Source organism: Meles meles, chromosome 12 (assembly GCF_922984935.1).
Source record: "Meles meles chromosome 12, mMelMel3.1 paternal haplotype, whole genome shotgun sequence".
NCBI lineage: Eukaryota > Metazoa > Chordata > Mammalia > Carnivora > Mustelidae > Meles > Meles meles.
The window spans coordinates 88,681,560-88,702,410 of record NC_060077.1 but is presented as its reverse complement, the minus strand read 5'-3'; the positions used below and the strand labels follow the sequence as shown (position 1 = coordinate 88,702,410).

The window sequence follows — 20,851 nt, the reverse complement described above, 5'->3', positions numbered from 1 at the left end:
ATGTGGATCCCAGCTGGAATTTCGGAAATGAGTAGTTCAGTTAGAGAGAGTTGATTTCCAGATAGAGGGAGCCACAGTTATGTTTGAGAGAAAACGTGTGTTTGAAATGGTGGTTGGTCAAGGATGACTGGATTTTGGGGGCTTCTGGGGTAAGAGGAAGATGACGAGATGAGGCACGGAGGGCAGTTCATATAGGGCCTGGTAGGTCATGGGAAACAGCACTGAGAAGCCATTTTAGATTATTAAACTGAGGGGTGTGTGTTTTAGAAAGATTACTCTATCCACAGCATGGCGGATAGGTTGAAGGGGAATAACAATTAAATAATCTATCAGACACACTGCTTTTAATTATAAATTTTATGTAATGACAGAATCCTACCCCTGACAGAATTGCATGGTGAGAACTTAATCATTTATTACACCATCTTGCAGTGAGGAAATTGAGATCTAGAGAGATTTATCGATTTGGCCAAGGTCATAACCCGATAATGGTGAAGGCAAGAAAAGAACCTAAACTTCCTTACTTTTGTCGGTTTTTGTTTTAAATAATTACAGAACTTCTATATCCTTACTGTAAAAATTTGAGTAGTATGGAATGATAAAAGTAAAATGCTGGAAGTTTTTAAACTTTTCTTTCCTTTCTCAGTTTCCCCAAAGAAGAATGTGCTAGGTATTTTTTGACATATGTCATTTGGAATTATCTTTTCTTTATAGTCATGTTGTATTTTTTTATGCTATATACTTAAGTATTGTGTTGCTTTTTTTCAACTGAAAATGTATTTTGAATATCTTCCCATGTTATTACATGTGAGTCTGCCTTCTTAAAAAACGCAAAATCAAAAATCACTGCATAGTGTTTCAGAATTTCTGTTTGCCATATTTATATTTCTCTCAGATTTTTTCCTAAAAGATTTTATTTATTTGACAGAGAGAGAGAGATCACAAGTAGACAGAGAGGCATGCAGAGAGAGAGGGGGAAGCAGGTTCCCTACTGAGCAGAAAGCCTGATGTGGGGCTCGATCCCAGGACCCTGAGATTATGACCTGAGCCGAAGGCAGAGGCTTAACCCACTGAGCCACCCAAGCGCCCCTTCTCTCAGATTTTTAACTACGATAGTAATCATGTTTTATGATCATCTTGTGCGTACGCTGTAATCAGAATTGCTGGGTCAAAGAGATTTTACAGGATAACGTTTGGTTCCCCTCCACATCATTCCACCAGTGGTATTTAAAAATGCTTATTTTCTTCATAACCTTGCTAAAACCGAATATGTCTCTTTTAAAACAGTTCTTTAATGTTATTGGTGAAAATAATATTATTGTTTTATTTTCTATTTTTAAAACATTTTTAGTGCAGGTGATTATCTTTTCATGTATTTATCATACTCAGATTCTTATTCTATGAATTGCCTGTTTTTCTGTTGCATTTAATTTCTTTTTAGTGACTTACAGAATTTTTTTATATAACATAAATATAAGCCTTGTGCCTGATTTTATGTTAAGATTTTCTTCCAACCTTTGTATCCTTTTAAATATATTTATTATTACATCTTTAGCCTTAGCTATTTTATGGAAGTTTATAAAGCTTTTCTGTTATGGCAGCTGAGCTTTTCATCATGTGCTAAAAGGAGGGCCTTTCTGATTCTGAATTCAGGATTCTTTTTTTTTTTTTTTTAAATAAAGTCCTCTTTATTTAAAAAAAAAAAAAAAGATTTTATTTATTTATTTGCCGGAGAGAGAATGTGGGAGAGAGGGAATGAGAGTACAAGCAAGGGTGGTGGCAGGCAGAGGGAGAAGCTGTCTCCCTACTGAGTGAGGAGCCTAATGTGGGACTTGAACCCAGGATCCTGGGGTCATGATCTGAGCCAAAGGCAGACACTTAACCACCTGAGCCATCCAGGCATCCCTGAATTGAGGATTCTAAATGGGGCTTCTGTTCTTTCTTTTAACGTGTTTATAGTGTTGTAAGATCTAAAAAATTTAGATCTTTATGTAGAACTGGTTTTGGTAAATAGTGTAAGGTAGGGATCTAGATTGATTTATTTTTTTATATTGTAGGCAGTTATATTGCAGTAATTTCTTAGCTCATCCTGTTCCCACTGATATGAAGTCTACTTTATCATAAATTAAATTCTTACATGTATTTCTGTTTCTTTTTAGCTCATTGATATTTTTAATCATGTCAGTCACATGCTGAATTATCCTTAAATCAGGAAAAGTATTTCCTTTTGAAATTAATTTCTTGTTGCTACTTTCCTGGATTTGCTAACTCTTTATTATGTTATTATTCCCATGTGCTTGGTACCACTACCATACCTATTTGATTGGAATTTCATAGTTGTCAAGCACTGAGAAGTTGTAGCATAGAGAATGGTACAGAGGTGGAAACTAAGGCTTATTAATGCTATAGTATTTGACCAGGCTACTTTACTAGTAGGACATAATGGTGCTAACTTTGGATCTTATTAGTGCAGAGCAGTTTCCTTTTCCATTATCTTGTAATAAGCAAGACACATGAATTAAAATGCCACCAACACAAACACTGTGTTCTGAAGGCAAACCTAAGTTCTATGACTATATATTTGTAGGCATTGGCAGAAGTGATCAAATAAGTAGATCTTTGAGCAAACCTTAGCTGGAGGTAAGGAAATTGGCAGATCTCCCTAGAAGCTACATTGCTTTGCTTCTTCGAGAACTGAAAGTACACAGTATCTAGTGAGTGGATCTGCAGGTGTGTCTCCTGAACCAGCAGCATGCCCGATTCACAAGCTCCAGCCCAGACCTGCTGAAGCAGAAGCTGGGTTTTAGCAAGCCTTCCTGATGACCCACATGTGTCAGTGTGTCTGCGCTTGTGTGGCAGTTCTCTGAGAATTGCCTCTCTTCCCTTGGAGCTAAGATATTTTAAATTTGAAGCCCATTTTTCTAGAGGTAAAAATATTTCATGAAGTTATGCTTCTTTTTATTTCTTAGTTTCGTTGATATTTCGTGAAAATTGTGCTGTTGTGACTGAAGTCGGAGCATTATTTTGTCTTCTGTTATTTGACGAAGTATCAAGAATGGATATGTGGTGAGCTCTAAGAATTGTAAAACTTCTTTACTCTTATTTAAGGTTTCTGATGCAGTCTTAGAGCAATGCATGGAAATTTCTGAATTACGAAGCTTATACTTTCCATTTTGGTTTGAGTAAGCAGTATCGAAAAGTGAAAAAGCGTATTGGCTCAGAAAGTCCCATGAACTTTTTTTTTTTTTAATTTATTTGTCAGAGAGAGACAGAGAGAGCGCACAAGTGGGGGAGGGGGAGGCAGAGGAGAAGCAGGCTCCCCACTGAGCAGGGACCCCAAAGTGAGACTTGATCCCGGGACTCTGGGATCATGACCTGAACTGAAGGCAGCCGCTTAATCAGCTGAACCACCCAGGTGTCCCTCCCATGAACTTTTTTTTTTTTTAAAGATTTTATTTATTTATTTGACAGACAGTGATTATAAGTAGACAGAGAGGCAGGCAGAAAGAGAGGAAGGGAAGCAAGCTCCCTGTTGAGCAGAGAGCCCGATGCGGGACTCGATCCCAGGACCCTGGGATCATGACCTGAGCTGAAGGCAGAGGCTTTAACCCACTGAGCCACCCAGGTGCCCCACCTCCCATGAACTTTTTTTTTTTTTTTTTTTTAAAGATTTTATTTATTTATTTGACAGAGAGAGATCACAAGTAGGCAGAGAGGCAGGCAGAGAGAGTGAGAGGGAAGCAGGCTCCCTGCCGAGCAGAGAGCCCGATGCGGGACTTGATCCCAGGACCCTGAGATCATGACCTGAGCCGAAGGCAGCGGCCTAAACCACTGAGCCACCCAGGCGCCCTCCCATGAACTTTTAACTTGAGCATTACTAAGCATAAAATTAAAAAACTGCTGCAGTAATTTTTGTCATTAATACATATTTCAGTATGTACTCTGGATGTCATGTGTTTTTTTATATTTTAATTGACAAACCTTTGGGAAGATGTTAAGATGGTAATATCTGATTAACACTGACCTTGATTGAGCAGGATCCAGTGGGAGGGGGACACAGATTCACCTGCTAGTACAGTGTCCACGTTATATGAGTAATTTATTATATGGACTTCCTAAGCACTAATTTACTCTCTAGAAGCAAATCTAGGTAGTAGGAAAGTGTTCTTCAAGTGATAGAGCCGATTGCAACTCTTGTTTGGTGATTCAGTCAAGGAGCAAATCGTATTTGTTGGATATAACCATGGTTTACTCATTTATTTCTTTCCTTGTGTGTGTTTATAATGAAATAGGTCTATTAATCCTTCCAATAAACCTTCACCATCGGTCTTCAGTTTGCCCGTCTCAGTTTTTAGAAGGTAAATGATTTACTGTTTTGACTTTTGACTTTTTTTGAAGGTGAACTATTTCAGGAAGGTTCATCTGATATATTAAATCATATGACTTATAGTGTTTTAATGTTTTCTCACCGTGGTGCTTCGGAGAGTTCAGTAAATGCATGGCGCCATCCCCATCTGTCCATCTGATGAGTTCAGGTGTACAGAAAAGTTGAAAGAACTATACAGTGAAAGTGTGCTTACTCTCCAGCCGTGATTCGGCAGTTGTTAACGCATGGATTTAGTTTCTTTTTCTCTCTCAATGTATTTATTTATTTATTTATTTAATGTAATTTTTCTCTGATGCATTTGAAAATAAGTTTCAGACATAATTTTACTTCTCTCCTAATTATTCCAGCATGTACCTCCTTAAATTAAAGACACTCTCCTATATAACCACTGTGCCATGCATGATCACCTCTAAGAAAAGTAAAAATCATTCTGTAACATAATCCAATTTCTCCAGTTTTATCCAAAATAATAATTACCTCCTAGAGGAGAACAAGGGGAAAGGGAACAGCAAAACTTTCCGAAGGGTTGGAAATGTTCTGTATTTTATTCTGAGTGGTGGTCATGCCAATGAATACAAATGTAAAAATTCATCAGGCTATATATAAATTGGAAATCTATGTATTTAAAGATAAGTAAATTATGTCTTAATAAAATTATAATTAATTTAAAAATAACATTCCATAATTTGGTAGGGCTTATTACATGCACTGTAATCATTTTCATTACTTTATAATATTCTGTTGTTGAATTTATTTACCACAATTTATTCATTCTCCAGTCAGAAGGTATCTGGGTTGATTCTGGGCTTCTGTTTCTATATTCACTCCTGTAAGCATGTATATGTTTCCTGGTGTAGTGTGTAAGACTTCCTTTTAAATATATTGTTCAGAGTGAAATTCCTTGTTTATAGACATCACCCACTCTTCATGGTTTTTCGATTTGGCTAAGTAATCAAACTCACATGACTATAATAGGCCTTGTTTGGAATGAGATTACATGTGTGGATGCTGGGAACTGTCTTGATTTAGAAGACCCATGTGCTAGTAGGATATAACTTCTTTAGTTAAGTGTGCCATAGGCATAGTTTCCAGGACCCTACAAAACAGGTGACTTGTAAGAGCCACAGCACTCAGGGTTGCTCAGAACTGTGACTTCCCATCATGCATTTACGGTTTATTCCTACACCTCCCAAGCCAGATGTGGGAGTCATTTTTGTTGTAAGCACAAACCACAGCTTAGTAATATATTGACGTTCCATATCTATTTGGTTGTCCTGGGGAAAAGGGCCAGAATTAGCTTAAGATAAAATTTGTCCATAGAGAAGGGTTTTGTTATTCCTTTACTCAGAGTAATGTTGTCATTTTAAAAATTGTCCGTCTGGCGGATGTATAGTAGTTTTTCAAACCTGTTGTGAGGTATTACCCTGCACTTTTCATTCCTTTCTTTCTTCTTGTTCTTGGCTTAATTTGCAGTTCATTTTCCAACTTACTAAAGAATTCCCCGTTGATCAATTGCCTTGCCTTTTCTTATTCAGTGCAAGTCCTTTCAAGTGGGCTCTGTGTCCTTTTGTCAAGGCCCCCTGAGTCTATTAGTATTTTCTTGTGTTCTAGCACAAAGAAATATCCAAGAATCACCTTTTATTTCCCTATCTGACACCTAGTGTTAGCCATTTATCTGAGGATTCTTGGTTACTTTTGTGGAAAATTTCAGTTTTTAAATTTTTAAAACTATTAAACTGTTTGGCCTGATTTATATGTAGAACTCTCCTTTAGCTTATTTATTGAGACACATTAAATGAAAAAGCACAGTAAAGTTCCTCTGAGAAGTCTTACCCAGTTGTATTTATCTAATATTAGTCACAAATATGTGAGTTAGCGGTTTGGGATATGATTTTTTAGCAAGATGATTTTTTAACATTTGAACATGCTGGACATTACTGTCCTGTTAAACACTGTTAAATTAACTTGGACTGATTTAAGAGCTGTTGCTGTTGTATCGGTTCTTGGATCTAAAAATATTTCTGGGTCTTCTTGGCAACACATAGTAGCTGAGTTTATTGATGATGTAGCTGTGTCCAAGTAAAAATATTAGATTGTGATTTTGTCATTCACTGATTGCTGTGAACATAAGGCAGTTCATTTAGTCTCTTTAGTACTCATTTTGATCATCTGTAAAGTGGGTATCAGTGCCATGCATGTAACTGAATGAATGGTGGGTACTAGACAGTGTTTGGCAGTAAGTAAGCACTCATGTTCCAGCTGAAACCCTTTATGTGTGGCTCACTGTAGCTGTAGGCCTTGCCCTGGAGGGGTATTAGTCATCTCTGCTAAGGACTCCAGTACAACACAGAATAAGGAAGTCTTTGGGCAAGAATTTAAAAAGCATTTTGGGGAGTTTAGAGGATGGCAAAAGAATCGGTGAAATATGATGTACAGTTTGATAACTGCTCAGAATAGGAGCTATGAGAGTGATCTCTGTATTATCGTGAGAACTAGCGCTCATTTGTAATAGCTCCTCTGTTTGTAGTAGGGCTTAAGAATTTCAAAGTTCGTAATTATTTGTATATATTTTCTTTAGGTATCATCTACCAGTGCGTGTAGTTGGCCACCATGCTGTGAGTCCTTACTCCATAGTTGTGCCATTATCTGCTGATTGTTTGGCCTTGAAGCCAGTCTCAGACATGCTGAGAATAGCTTGGAACTTGTCCTGGTATCACGGAAGTGATAATCTGTTGAAGCAAACGAATTCTGAACCTAAAATCCAAGAGTAAGCTGTTATGTTTAGTTAAAAAATTATTCATATTTAACAAGTTATAAATGACTAGTTTGGTTTTATTTTACCTTTAGGTCAAGTGCCTTTTTTACTTACTATCATCTGATTCTGTTTTTCAACTGAAGATTATAATTTTTACTTTGTTCTATTTTTTAAAATATATTTTATTTATTTATTTTACTTTGTTTTAAAGATTACATGTGTTCATTACTTTTTAGAAACTATCACACAAGGAAATTTAAATTAAAAACCATGTGCTCTATGCTGTTTTAGAGATTACATAAAGTTTGGTTAGTTATTGTTTTTTTTTCCAGAGAGAGTGCACACATGTGAATGGGAGTCGGGGGTGGGGGCGGGGAGGTGGTGAGAGAGAGGCAGAGAGAATCTTTCTTTTTTGTTTTTTGTTAATATTTTATTTATTTATTTGACAGAGAGAGACATAGTGAGAGAGAGAACATAAGCTGAAGGAGTGGGAGAGAGAGGAGAGAAGCAGGTTCCTGCCGAGCAGGGAGCTTCATGTGGGGTTCGATCCCAGGACCCTGGGATCCTGACCTGAGCCGAAGGTAGACGCTTAACCGCTGAGTCACTCCAGTGCTCCCGGAGAGAGAATCTCAAGCAGGCTCCATACCCAGCAGGGATCCTGATGCAGCGTTGCAGCTCAGGACCCTGAGATCATGAATTTAGCTGAAACCAAGAGTCAGACCTTAATCAACTGAGCCACCCAGACACCTCAAGTTTGGTTAGTTAATGGATATAAATCTCTAGGGAAAGTAGTCTGGATTAGAGTCAGAGTTCAGCAAGTGTATGTATAAATGTTATCATTACTTGATGATGATGAAGATTACTTTGGAATATCCTAAATTCTGATCTGTTACTGCTTTCTTGTTTGAATGAAAGTTATATTTCTGTAAGCAGGAAAATGTCAACACAAACGCTTAGGATGCTAACATGAAACTCTAATTGACAGATGTATATCGGATTTTCTTTTGGCTCTGAGTCAGCCTCTAAAATGAAGATAAAACAGAATTTTTTGAAGAGAGTTTATAATAAACATAAATGTGAGCTTTTATTTGAATAGTTTTATGTTGCTCTTCCTTTGTTTCTTTTTGTTTAGATTTTCAGATGCATTGAAGTTATCCACAGAGGACACCCTTGCGCTGAAGGTGACACACACAGCTAGTGGACTGAAGGACTGTCTTCATTCCATTGTCGAGGCTGCAGTCCACAGAGAAGTGAGGGCTGCTGTCACGAGGATGAGTTTTTATCTTCTGAATGACAGATTGTCTTTGAAGAGTGGCGCTGGTCCATGTGGGGTTACCCTGAAGTCTGTGTCTTGGCATACCGCACTGAACAGGTCAGTATAGTACAGCTCAAGGCCAGTTTCAAAAAGCAGGATTGAATCATATTTGGGTTTATCTCCACATCTTTGAAGATAAGAGCATGTATTCTTCTTGTTGCTATCATTAGAGAAATGTTTTTTTCAGTAAGAAAAACTGGGATTTTTATTATGCATAGTAAATATCTAATAATAACAAAAGGAAAAATTTCCTGAATCACTGCATTTTTTTATTTTGTTTTGCTTTTGTCTTGTTCTTAAGAAAATTATTTCATTTTTCTTTTTACCCTGAATTTCAGGAAATTGGTTGCCATGTGGAGATCCTTTAGTAGTTATTGGGAAGGCTCTAGCTCGTAAATTCAACATGTTTAACTGGTAGCAGATGGCTGCATGCGAGACAAATAAGACTGACAAGCAGCCATTGCCAGCAGTTTTACATTTTAATCTTCATGTGAATTTAGTGTAAGATGCAGAACTTTCTATTAAACATAATGTGTGTAGTTTTTAAAATGTGAGGGTAAATGAGTTTCCAAAATGTGAACTCAAAATGGATCTCTCACAATTCAGATACCTAATTTGGCTTTTCCATTGGTATGTGTTGGAATCAGCCAGGACTTCCTTGTGAGAGAGCTGGCAGTTGAATATCAGCATTTTTAAAGTTAGTTGTTAAAACACAGCCCTTCTTCAAAATGAAATTGCATGAACTTAGAGTTAAATAAATTATAAGAAAAGTGAAGGTAATGATTATGCCCATATTATCATTTCCTGATTATTTTGCAACATTTTTTTTTTTTAAAGATTTTATTTATTTACTTGACAGACAAAGATCACAAGTAGGCAGAGAGACAGGCAGAGAGAGAAGGAAACAGGCTCCCTGCGGAGCAGAGAGCCCTATGCGGGGCTCGATCCCAGGACCCCGAGACCACGACCCGAGCCGAAGGCAGAGGCTTTAACCCACTGAGCCACCCAGGCGCCCCTATTTTGCAACATTTTACTGATACCTGTGTTCTTGAGGTTATTTATATCTGTTATATCTGTGTTGTGAAAATGCCATATAATGGTGTGCTGCTGTGCGTCTCTCCACAACTGTTTGTTACGTTGGTGGTTTGCATTTGACAAGGGGAGAATATTTACACTATGAAAATAGGCAAATACAAGAAATCATCCCACTCCTTACCTGGTTGTTAAATATTTTTCAGCATACCACTTACTGTAAAGAGCTAGAAACCATGATAATTCTCTTTTTTATTATAGGTTTTTACAGGTGCTTCCTGCTTCCACTGAAGATGAGAAACTGCTAATAGATATCATACATTTTTTAAATAAGTTATTGAAGGAACAAAGAAAAAACTCATCAGTAGAACTTCTAAACTGGCTTCTAGAATTACTTCTTAGACATGTAAGTGTTATTAAGGAGTTGAATGGATTTTAGGTCTGACAAATGATTTATTTGTAAAAATTAGTAATGCTATGTAATGAAAAAGCATAATTTTTATATAGCCCATGTTTAGTAAAGTAGTCTTTTATTGTATGAGACTGTTGACTCAAAACTTTGGAGTAGAGAAGATTTTTCCAAGTTACCTAAGGTAGAACCTGTAAAGAAAGAAATCTATAAATATGAGTACATAAAAATAACATGGCAGTGAATAAGACAAAAAAACCCTGTCTTCATGGAGTACATTCTAGGGTGGTGGAATGGACAGAAAAAGGTTTTCTGCAGGGGGGAGCAATATGTATGATGAGGAAACATCAATAACAAGACAGCTAGGCAGGCATGGCAGGACGCTACTTTAGATGTGATGGTCATAGAAGGCTCGCCTCTTTGACTGACATTTGGCTAGAGCACTGAGTTAAGTGTGAGGTCAGCCATGTAGGTATCTAAGGGAAGAATAAGAATGTTCTAGCCAGAAAGGAAGAAAATGCAAAAGCACTTCGTTGTCCGGGTTGTGTTTGAAGAACAACTAGAGGTCTGTGTGGCAGCAACAGGATGAATAGAGTAGTGATAGGAGATGAGATTAGAAGGATATTCACAGTCAAGCTCAAATAGAACCTTGTAGGCCATGGAGCTTAACCTGTATGAGAGAGAAAACTGGTGGAGGGTTTTGAACAGAAGAGTTACATGATGTGACTTCAGTTTAAGAAGACTGTGGGTAGCAGCTGTCTCTAGAACCACCGGTGGCATGGGTGGAAGCTGGGAGGCCTACAGTAACCTGGGGAGGGCTGGTGGTAGCTTGGCCTAGAGTGGTAATGCGCGAGGTGGTGGAGAAGGCAGCTCTCCCTTTCTTTCCCTCTTTCCCTCTCTCTCTTTCTCTCTCTCATACACACACCAATAGGACTGTGAAAGTGTGGAAATTATGGTCCTGGACTACAATTTGAATGTTGTGAAAGATGAAAAGCAGAAATAGCGTCACTAACAAAAGCTAGGAGATGAAAGGCGTAGATCAGATAGGAACATAAAATAAGTCCAAAATACCATAAGCAAGGTCCTATATTTCGTGACTTTGTGATTGGATTTAGTATTATGTTCTTTGATACGCTTGTGTTTTCTGAAGAACTATACTTTTAAATTATAGCAAGTTTTTCTTTAATAAACCTTATTTTTTATATTTTTCTCTTGCCCTTTTTTCTTTCAGATTAACTTTATTTTCAGTTTGTGTAACTTAACAACAAAACAGTTATCCAGTGGGAGGGTATTTATATGTAAGTTTTATTGGCTTCTGTATGTATGGCAAGAAATACTTTAAATATAGTTAAAAAGACACAATAAACTGAGAAAAATATTTGTAACACAAATGAGAGAATGATGGACTAATTTCCTTAAAGTACATAATTAATAAATGAAGCTTTAATAAGATGATTGAACTCCCAGAATACACAAACCTACAAAATTTTGCTCTCCTGTTATGTTCTTGAGGATGATTTCAAAGTACCATATATACTATATTTTGATTTTCTTGAATCATTTAATTACTAAAAAGAATTAACAAAGCATTTGGAGGCAGTTATTTTCTGACCATTTTTAATAAAGCAAACAGTAAAACCGTATGTCACTATAGTTCCTTGTTCAGCTTTTAGGCATGCTTAAATATTTTAGATACTGGATATTAAAATATTAAAAGAATCTTATGAAGTTTTTCCCGAGTTTTTTTTTGATAAATCGATTTTTGATATATAAATTTTTTATAACTTCATAATCCTTTTAGTCTTTTTAAAAAAAGAACAATTTCTAGAACAGTTTCCTCCTTAGGTTAAACTTCTTGTATTCTGAGAGTTATGGTTGCTTTGGGTTGTGTAAAGCAGTTATAGTGGGCTTAGGTAGAATCTTTTCTTGAAACTCTATGTAATAATTGAATGTTTGCTTAGAAGACTTTGTATGTGGTATATACAGTAGAAAAAGAACTATGCATATTAAAACATATTTACATAAATTATGTAACTATAGTAAAACTACATTTATTATGAATTTTATAGTGTGTCATGAGTGCTGATGCATATTGAATAATTTATTGATAGTTTTGAAATTAAAATGAAATTTCTACAAAATTCTAAATGATTGTAATTTTAATGCAGTTTCAGAGAAGGATTTTTGGCATAATTAAATATATTTATTTGACTTTGTATCGTATTAAGGCTGTCTTTGGAAAGCTTTTACTTTGTCTCGTATGTTATCATCACTGGTGTTAAAAATAACAATAGAGGGAACAAAAAGGTGAATATAAGTCAGCCTTTTGTTATTTGGGTCTATCAATACTATGGAGTATGTGTATTTATTTTTATGATTTTATTAAATGTGTATTTTGATTATTCCTATATAAAACATAGATGTTGTAGTCATGTTTTATGTAATTTTATTTGATCCAAATGAGGTACTTCTTGTTCAAGATGAAAGGAAAGCTGGAAAAAAATGTTTCTTAGGTATAAAATGTAGTAAAGTAAGGTAAAAGCAAAACATCTGTCCCCAATACTTTCTAAAATTTCTCAGTTGTATTTTTTATAATTGTGTGTACTTGATTGAAGTATTCTGTATGTACTGCATAATACAAATAACCTAGAATTTTCTTCCCATTTTTTTCATTTCCACAAAAAGAATGCAGTTATTTTTGAATTGAGTTTTTTAGGTGAAGGATTTCATAACAACAGTGATTACATTTTGATTTTATCTCTTTTTGTATGTTGTAATTTTCAGAACTGATGTGACATAAGGTGGGGAACAGAATATTAACTAGCTTTGAAGTAAGGTGATTCTCAGGTTGAATCCTTGCTTTGTTCATTCGTATGTCTTTGGACAAGTTATATAACCTCTTCATAAACCCCTGTTTAACCATCCGTAAAATATGAAAATGCACATCTTCCAGTTTAGTCAAAAGTAGAATTTTATTTTCTTTCCCTTTTTAGCACAATGCCTGTGATATTATAGGTGATGAATAACTCTACCATGTATCTTTAATGGTGTCTGCTAATATAACATTTTTTGTTTTAGGTAGTATTAAAAATAATTATGCTACATTTCTTGAGCTATATATTTTTTAAAGTTGGAAAGCAGGAAGAAATTTAAGTAGTACTAGTTTTATTTAGCAGCCTATCAAATTGGCAAGAATTGCATCAGTAATAATGCTAAGCATTGACGCGGATGCTGTGGTCTTCTCCCACTCTGCTTGGTGATTTGTATTGGTACATATTTTGCAGAGGCAGTTTGGCAATATATGTTGAAGGCATTAAAACAATTAAATCTATTTGATTTAACATCATTGCTTAGAATTCACATGTAGGATATAATCAGAGTTGAACACTGCAGCACAGGTCAGTAAAATTAGAAATCACCGATTCTTTAGTAGTTGGTGTGGTAAATCCTTATGTTTGAAAAATAATCAGATATTAAAATAATTTTTTTGAAGAAATGATAATATTAAGTTAAAAAGGGGGTAACAGTAGTGGTTTTTTTTTTCACTTGATCTCAGTTTCGTAAAAAATATGGAATTATAATTGTGTTTATATGCACACAAAAAGAATAGTGTGCACCAGTATACTAATAGTGACTATCTCTGTGAGGTGCGATCATAGGTGGTTTTTGTTTTTCTCTTTGTGTTTCTCCATATTATACTCAGTTTTCTTTCCTTTCTTTCTTCTTCTTCTTTTTTTTTAAAGATTTTATCTGCTTATTTGACAGAGAGAGACAAAACGAGAGAGTGAACACAAGCAGGGGGAGTGGGAGAGGGGGAAGCAAACTTCCCGCTGAGCAGGGATCCCGACATGGGACTCGATCGCAGGGTCCTGGGATCATGACCTGAGCCAAAGACAGATGCTTAATGACTGAGCCACCCAGGCGCCCTATACTCAGTTTTCTATAATAGACGTGCCGTTCTTTTGTTGAGATCACATATGACGCACCTTTTGAGTTTAGAACATAACATCTCTATTAGTGCACTACAGACCAATACCTACTGGCTAGGTAATACAACTCATAGGTAGTCCAGAACATGGTATGTAACAAAAATCTTTATAGAAAACAACACACGGCTCAATTAGAGAGTAAATGCATTTTTTTACAAATACTATTTTTTAGAGTCCAAACCCACTGTTAGACCTGCTGGTTCTGACGGAGTCACAGGCACGAGAGGAAACAGATGACATCCGGACTGCTGTCAGGCAACAGCTCCAGAAAGAACTGATTGCTCTTTTCAATACATTGCTGCTCACTTTCATGGCAGTTACCGACAGGTACTGTTTGTCGTTGAAGGTTTGGGGACATTGATGAAGAACCTAGTTTCCTTTTGATTTCCAAAGAATCTTACTTTTTACTTGTTTCAAATCAAGGAAGAAGGAATTCAGTAATAGTCAGTTGTGGTCTGTTTGTTTTTATTTCAGTGGAATCTCTGGTATAGACTGACTGTAATTTCACACACACACACACACACACACACACACACACACACAGTATTTTGCTCTTTCTAGGTTTTAGGTCTTGGTCCTCTCTCTCTCTTTTTTTTTTTTTAATTTTATTTATTTGACAGAGAGAGAGATCACAAGTAGGCAGAGAGGCAGGCAGAGAGAGAGGAGGAAGCAGGCTCCCCGCTGAGCAGAGAGCCCGATGCGGGGCTCGATCCCAGGACCCTGAGATCATGACCTGAGCTGAAGGCAGCAGCTTAATCCACTGAGCCACCCAGGCGCCCCCTTGGTCCTCTCTTAATTCTCTGAGCAGTTATATCCATTTCTGTGGCTTTATGACTGTTTTTACATAGATGATTTTCAAGTGTGTATCTATAATTCTGACTTAAATTTTTTTTAACTGGATAAAATTTACTATTTTAACCACTTTAAAGTATACTGTTGTGGTTTTTAATATGTTCACAATGTTGTTCAACTGTCAGTATTTAATTCCATCCAGAATATTTTCAACTCTGAAAAGAAACTTGGTTTCCTTAAGTTAAGTTAAGCATTAAGCATTAAGCTTAATTAATTAAGCAGTTCTCCTCATTTACCCCTTACCCAAGCCTTTGGCAACCACTAATCTGTCTCTATGAATTTGTTTATTCTGGACATTTTATATAAATGGAATCAGACATATGTGATCTTTTTTGTCTGATTCCACATTGTGTCTTCAAGGTCCATCGCTATGATAGCCCATATCAGTGCTTGCTTCTTCCTATGGCTGATTAATGTTCCGTGTACAGATAAACCACATTCTGTTTATCCATTTTTCTGTTGGTGGACATGTAAGTTGTTTCTATCTTTGATTATTATGAATAGTGCAGCTATGAACATTTGTGTACAACTTTTGTGTGAACACAATGTTAAGTCTCCGGTCCATACTTACAACCAGAATTTCTGGTTTGTATGGTAGGTAACTCTGTGATTACTTTTTCAAGGAAGTGCCAGTTGTTTTCCATAGCGACTATACCGTTTTACATTGCCACCAGCAATGTGCGAGTATTCTGATTTCTCAGCATCTACCCTAACATTGCTTACTATGGCCATCCTGCTGGTGTAAACTACAATCATTTTGGTTTTGATTCCATTTCCCTAATGAGATGCTGAGCATCTTTTCATGTGCTTAATGATTATTTGTTATCTTCTCTGGAGAAATGTCTGCTCAAGTCCTTTGCTGTTTATATACTGGGTTGTTGTTGGTTGTTGAGTCATTCTGGACATCGGTCTTTTTTTTTTTTTTTTTAAAGATTTATTTATTTATTTATTTATTTGACAGAAAAAGAGTGCAAGCAGGCAGAGCAGGCAGAGGAAGAGGGAGAAGCAGGCCTTCCACTGAGCAGGGAACCTAATGTGGGGCCCGATCCCAGGATTCTGGGATCATGATCTGAGCTGAAGGCAGCCCCTTAACTGACAGCCACCCAGGCGCCCTTGGACATTAGTCTTTTATCAAATATGATTTGCAAAGTTTTCTTCCATTCTGTGAGTTGTGTTTTCACTCTTTGGATAGTGTCCTTTGATGTATGAAAGTTTTTTTTAATCTGATAAGTTCTTCGTGTGCTCAGATCCCAAATCTCTGCTGGACGGAAGAACTTGATCCCACACACATGAAAATCTGAAACACGCTTAAGTGTCAAAACAACCCTAATTCAGCTCAACACCTGGCTAGATCTCAAAGAGCAGCCTCCTAACCAAATCTGTGACCACATGGCAAGCCATTTCTATGAGAAACTATTAGGTACTTTGCTTTCAGTAGCTCTTGTATACAAATATTTGACATACAGTCACAAATGGAGAGAATATAAAGAAGAAAATGTTTCCTGTAATTAAGAGAAAAAAGTCGTTAGAAACACACTCACAAATGGCAATATTAGAGGAACTTTAAAGCTGTTATTATAAATAATATTTTCAATGTAAATGTAATAGATATTAGATGAGAAGATGGACAAGATAAAAATATGTAGGATGGACTACATAAAAATATGTAGAACATCAATAGCAGAGAAAGGGAAACTGCAAAAAAGAACTAAATGCTAATTCTGCTACTGAGAAATACAGTTTCTAAAGAATTTATTGCATGGGCTTAGCAGCCAACTAGACACAGTATAAAAGAGGTTTAGTGAATTTAGAATACAAGCAATAAAAATTTCACTACACACGGTCACCTAGGAAGCTCCTGAGGCACTGAGAATGTTATATATGTTATTTTGCTTGGTGGTTACGTGATCATATACATATGTAAACCATCCTGTAGTGTATATATAAGATTTATCAATTTTACCTCATGCATTTATGTGTCATTGAAGTACTGAAGACAAGAACAAAATGAATCCATTGGTAGTAGACTCTGGAATGTGTATAGACTTTCTTGAGGGGGGCTTATTAAAATGTTAAGATCAGTAGCTCAGGAATCTACAGATTAAATAAATGCCATGATAGTCCCATGGGCTAGACTTTGAGAAACAGTGCTATGGACTGTTCCTCAGGTGAATGTTCTTTGGCTGTTAAGAGGAACTTGCATGGAGAGGATGAGGCCAGCTGGGTGTGGAGCTTGGGGAAGGTTCCTAGGGACTAGGAGGGGGAACTGGTGGCAGCTGTGCCAGGTGGAACTGGGCTGCTTAGATATTTGCGGAGGCACCGTTCCCTTTGATGGTATAGTTTTTCTTTTGGAGTGGTTAAGGTGAAAGGAGCAGACAATGAGAATGACTTTTATCTTAATTTAAAAAACAGAAGAACAGGGGCGCCTGGGTGGCTCAGTGAGTTAAGCATCTGCCTTTTGCTCAGGTCATGATCTCAGGGTCCTGGGATTGAGCTCCACATCGGACTCCTTGCTCAGTGGGGAGCCTGCTTCCTCCTCTGCCTCTATCCCTCCCCCCAACTTATGCTTGCTTTCTCTCTCTCTCTCAATCTCTCAAATAAATAAAATCTTTAAAAAACCCAGAATACTGTTAATTACATTACAAGTGATCCTTGCACAACACAGGTTTGAACTATGTGGGTCCACTTTCACATGGATTTTTTAGGGATAAATACAGTATAGTACTGCACATGTATTTTCTTTTATGATTTTCTTAATAATATTTTCCTTTCTTGGGGTGCCTGACTGGCTCAGTCAGTAGAGCACATGCCTTTTGATCTTAGGGTTATGAGTTCAGTCCTATGTTGGGCATGGAGCTTACTTAAAAATATTTTCTCTTCTCTAGTTTGCTTTTCTCTAGTTGTTATAAGAAAACAGTATATAATAACATATCACATACAAAATACATGTTAATTAACTCTATGTTATCAGTAAGGTTTCTGGTCAACAGTAGGCTATTTGTTGAATTTTTGGAGAGTCAAAATTATATGAGGATTTTGACTGCACATGGGGGTCAGTGCCCCTAACCTCCATGTCATTCAAAGTTCAGCTGTACTTTGTTGTTGACTCATGAGGAATATGAATTTTTACAAATAACTTTTAGGCTTTGGTGTAAGTTCTCTGTGTTTCTGAAACTTCAAAAACACCTGGCTGACAGGTATATAAAAATTATGATCTTTAAATCATACAACTATACACCTATAAAACTGTGATGGAATGGGTAAAAATATAGGCAGTAGTTGTCAATTTTAGAGTGTAAAAAAACTGAGGAAATTTCGGATATTATTCAATGCTTTGTTACACAATGATATTACCTCTAGCAATTTCATCTTTGTATCCATGCCTTCTTATTAGTTTCAGGGACTTTGTTTTCTAATGAAAAGTGTTCTCTTGATTGTTCTGTTTCTGACAGTTACGTTTAACTTATGTGTCAAAACTCATTAAAACTTTTTATTTTAGCTTTCTGGGGAAAACAATTTCAGCTAATTAAAAATTCAATTTTGTAATGATATCTAATGATTAAAAGTATAGATTTAATATATGTCAATTAAAGGCATTTAATTATGCATTTAATTTTCCATTCCAACTTTAAAATTTTATTTTTGGGTGCTAATACCAATATCCATTTATGTACTTTCCAAAGACATCATATACCCTAGATGGTATTTTAACTGTGTTTTCCTTGAAAAGTCTTGTTTGAGACTGCCATTTCTCCTGGTGCATACTTTTCTGACGTGTGAAGTTGTTAGTAACCCTCTGCTACCAATAAGTTAACCTATTAGGCCCATCATACTTGTTCTCTCGTTGATTTTTTTTTCCTTCCTTTACATACACAGGAAGTGCTTGGAGCTTTTTTATGTTTTCCAAACACAGCTGGCTCTGAAACTGCTCCAGTGCCTGAGAGTCACGGATGCTCCTCACTTCTATGGCCTGCCGTCCCTCGAGAGGACCTTACGAGGGATGGCCCATCTCACAGCATCTCCGGGATGGAGCTCGCATTCTCCTCTCACAAAGCCATTTGAAATTTGCGTGAAGTACTTATCAGGCCTCCTTGAAGTAAGTGAAAATAGTAAGTGACTATAACAACTAGAATTACAACTCCCAAAGAAGAGCTATTGTCTGTGTATTGTCGTATTGATTGATTGATCACTCCCTTTGTGACAGGCACAATGTTAAGTGAATTATATGTATCACTGTATTTAATGCAGTTGATTATTCAGCATTTGTATGATTCCTCATAATGGTTAAACGTTTTAGTGATTTTTATTAATAAATAGGTAAGATCACTTTCAGAATACACTAATTTTCAAGAAAATAAACTAAGGCTTACATTCACATCCTCTCATTAGGGTAATTTATTTATTCACTTATGTTATTTGTCCTTTTTATATTTATGAAATACAACACGTATGTGGAGCAAACATAAATATATAGTTCACATAGTGAATCACTCCTGATCTAAAAATAGCACATAGCCAGCACCTTGGGATTGCTTGTGATACGCTTTTCGATCTCTACTCCTCTCCTGAAAGGTAGTTGTTACTTTGAGTTTTATGGTAAACCCTTATTTACATTTCTTGGTAGTCTACCACTTAATTATGTGTTCATATTTACAACAATTCCTGATTTTTAAAATTAAGTAAAACGGAATCATGGCTGCTTTCTTTCATCATTATGCTTAGGAGAGTTACTCATTCTGCTGCTTATAGGTAGAGTTAGTTTAATTTGTTTTTCTCTAGTATTCAGCACTACAATATTGAAGGACATTTGGATTTTCTTCTTTTTTTTTTTTTTTAAGATTTTATTTATTTATTTGACAGACAGAGATCACAAGTAGGCAGAGAGGCGGTCAGAGAGAGAGAAGGAGGCAGGCTCCCCGCTGAGCAGAGAGCCCGATACGGGGCTTGATCCCAGGACCCTGAGATCAGGACCTGAGCCGAAGGCAGAGGCTTTAACCCACTGAGTCACCTAGGCGCCTCTGGATTTTCTTATTCTAATTTAGAACAGTTTTGGATCCTGCTTCAGTGAATATCCTCATCTCTTAGTGAAAAGACTTTTTGATATTTTCCTTTCTAAGTATTGTTGAATATATGGAAATTTATTGCTTTTTTAAATATTAACCATAAACCCAGCAATCATTGTCTACACAATCAAAGTAAAGACCTTTGATTTTTCACCTTTTCATCATGTTGTTTATGGTAGTTTTTTCAATTAAAGAAAAATAAGATTAAGGAAGTCTCCTAGTTCTATTTTGCTAAGTGTTTTTGTTTTTTTTTTTAAATCATAGATGTATAGTGCTTTTTCTGTATGTTTTAAGATAGTCATGATTGTTCTCCTATATCCTATTAAGGTGGTGGATGCAGTGGATCCATTTTAAAATGTTAAGCAACCTTGCATTTCTGGGAGAATTCAACTTAGATTACGATGTATGATTCCTTTATATATTAAGAGATTTGGTTTATTAATGTTTTTAGAATTCTTCTAATTTTCTTTTTTTTTTTTTTTTTTAAAGATTTTATTTATTTATTTGACAGAGAGAGATCACAAGTAGGCAGAGAGGCAGACAGAGAGAGGAGGAAGCAGGCTCCCTGCGGAGCAGAGAGCCCGATGCGGGGCTCGATCCCAGGACCCTGAGATCATGACCTGAGCCGAAGGCAGTGGCTTAATCCACTGAGCCACCCAGGCGCCCCAGAATTCTTCTAATTTTCTAATGCAGAGGACGCTTTTAGAATTATTGCATGTCTTCTTTCTCATAAAACTTTATTTATTATTTATTTATGAATGAATGAGAGTGCCCCATGCACCAGAGAGAGTGCACTGTGCACAAGCAAGGGGAGTAGCAGGCAGAGTCCCTATTGAGTAGGGAACCTAATGGTGGGGCTTGAGCCCAGGATCTTGGGATTATGATCCGAGCCCAAGCCAGATGCTTAAGTGATTGAGCCACCCAGGCACCCCTTTTTGTCAGGTTTTAATATCAAAATTAGCCCACCGTCTATATATAAATTTTATGTACCTTTTTTCCCCTTTAGAATAGTTGATTTGAATTGGTGGTATTTCTTCCTTAAATGTTTA

General features: G+C 36.4%; 1 protein-coding gene across 4 annotated transcripts in view; it reads left to right on the top strand.

Moving 5' to 3' along the window:
- The window catches only part of RTTN (rotatin), a 159,165-nt gene that overhangs the window by 54,288 nt on the left and 84,026 nt on the right, over positions 1-20,851 (top strand). For all 4 annotated transcript variants that reach the window (XR_006821086.1, XM_046025692.1, XM_046025691.1 and 1 more), the window contains exons 22-28: positions 2,970-3,066; positions 4,293-4,358; positions 6,966-7,154; positions 8,275-8,514; positions 9,751-9,895; positions 14,060-14,214; positions 18,616-18,835. Coding sequence is in view for 3 of the 4 variants with exons in the window: in XM_046025692.1 (XP_045881648.1) it covers positions 2,970-3,066; positions 4,293-4,358; positions 6,966-7,154; positions 8,275-8,514; positions 9,751-9,895; positions 14,060-14,214; positions 18,616-18,835 (1,112 nt within the window). In the remaining variant the exon portion in view is untranslated. The remainder of the gene's footprint in view (positions 1-2,969; positions 3,067-4,292; positions 4,359-6,965; positions 7,155-8,274; positions 8,515-9,750; positions 9,896-14,059; positions 14,215-18,615; positions 18,836-20,851) is intronic.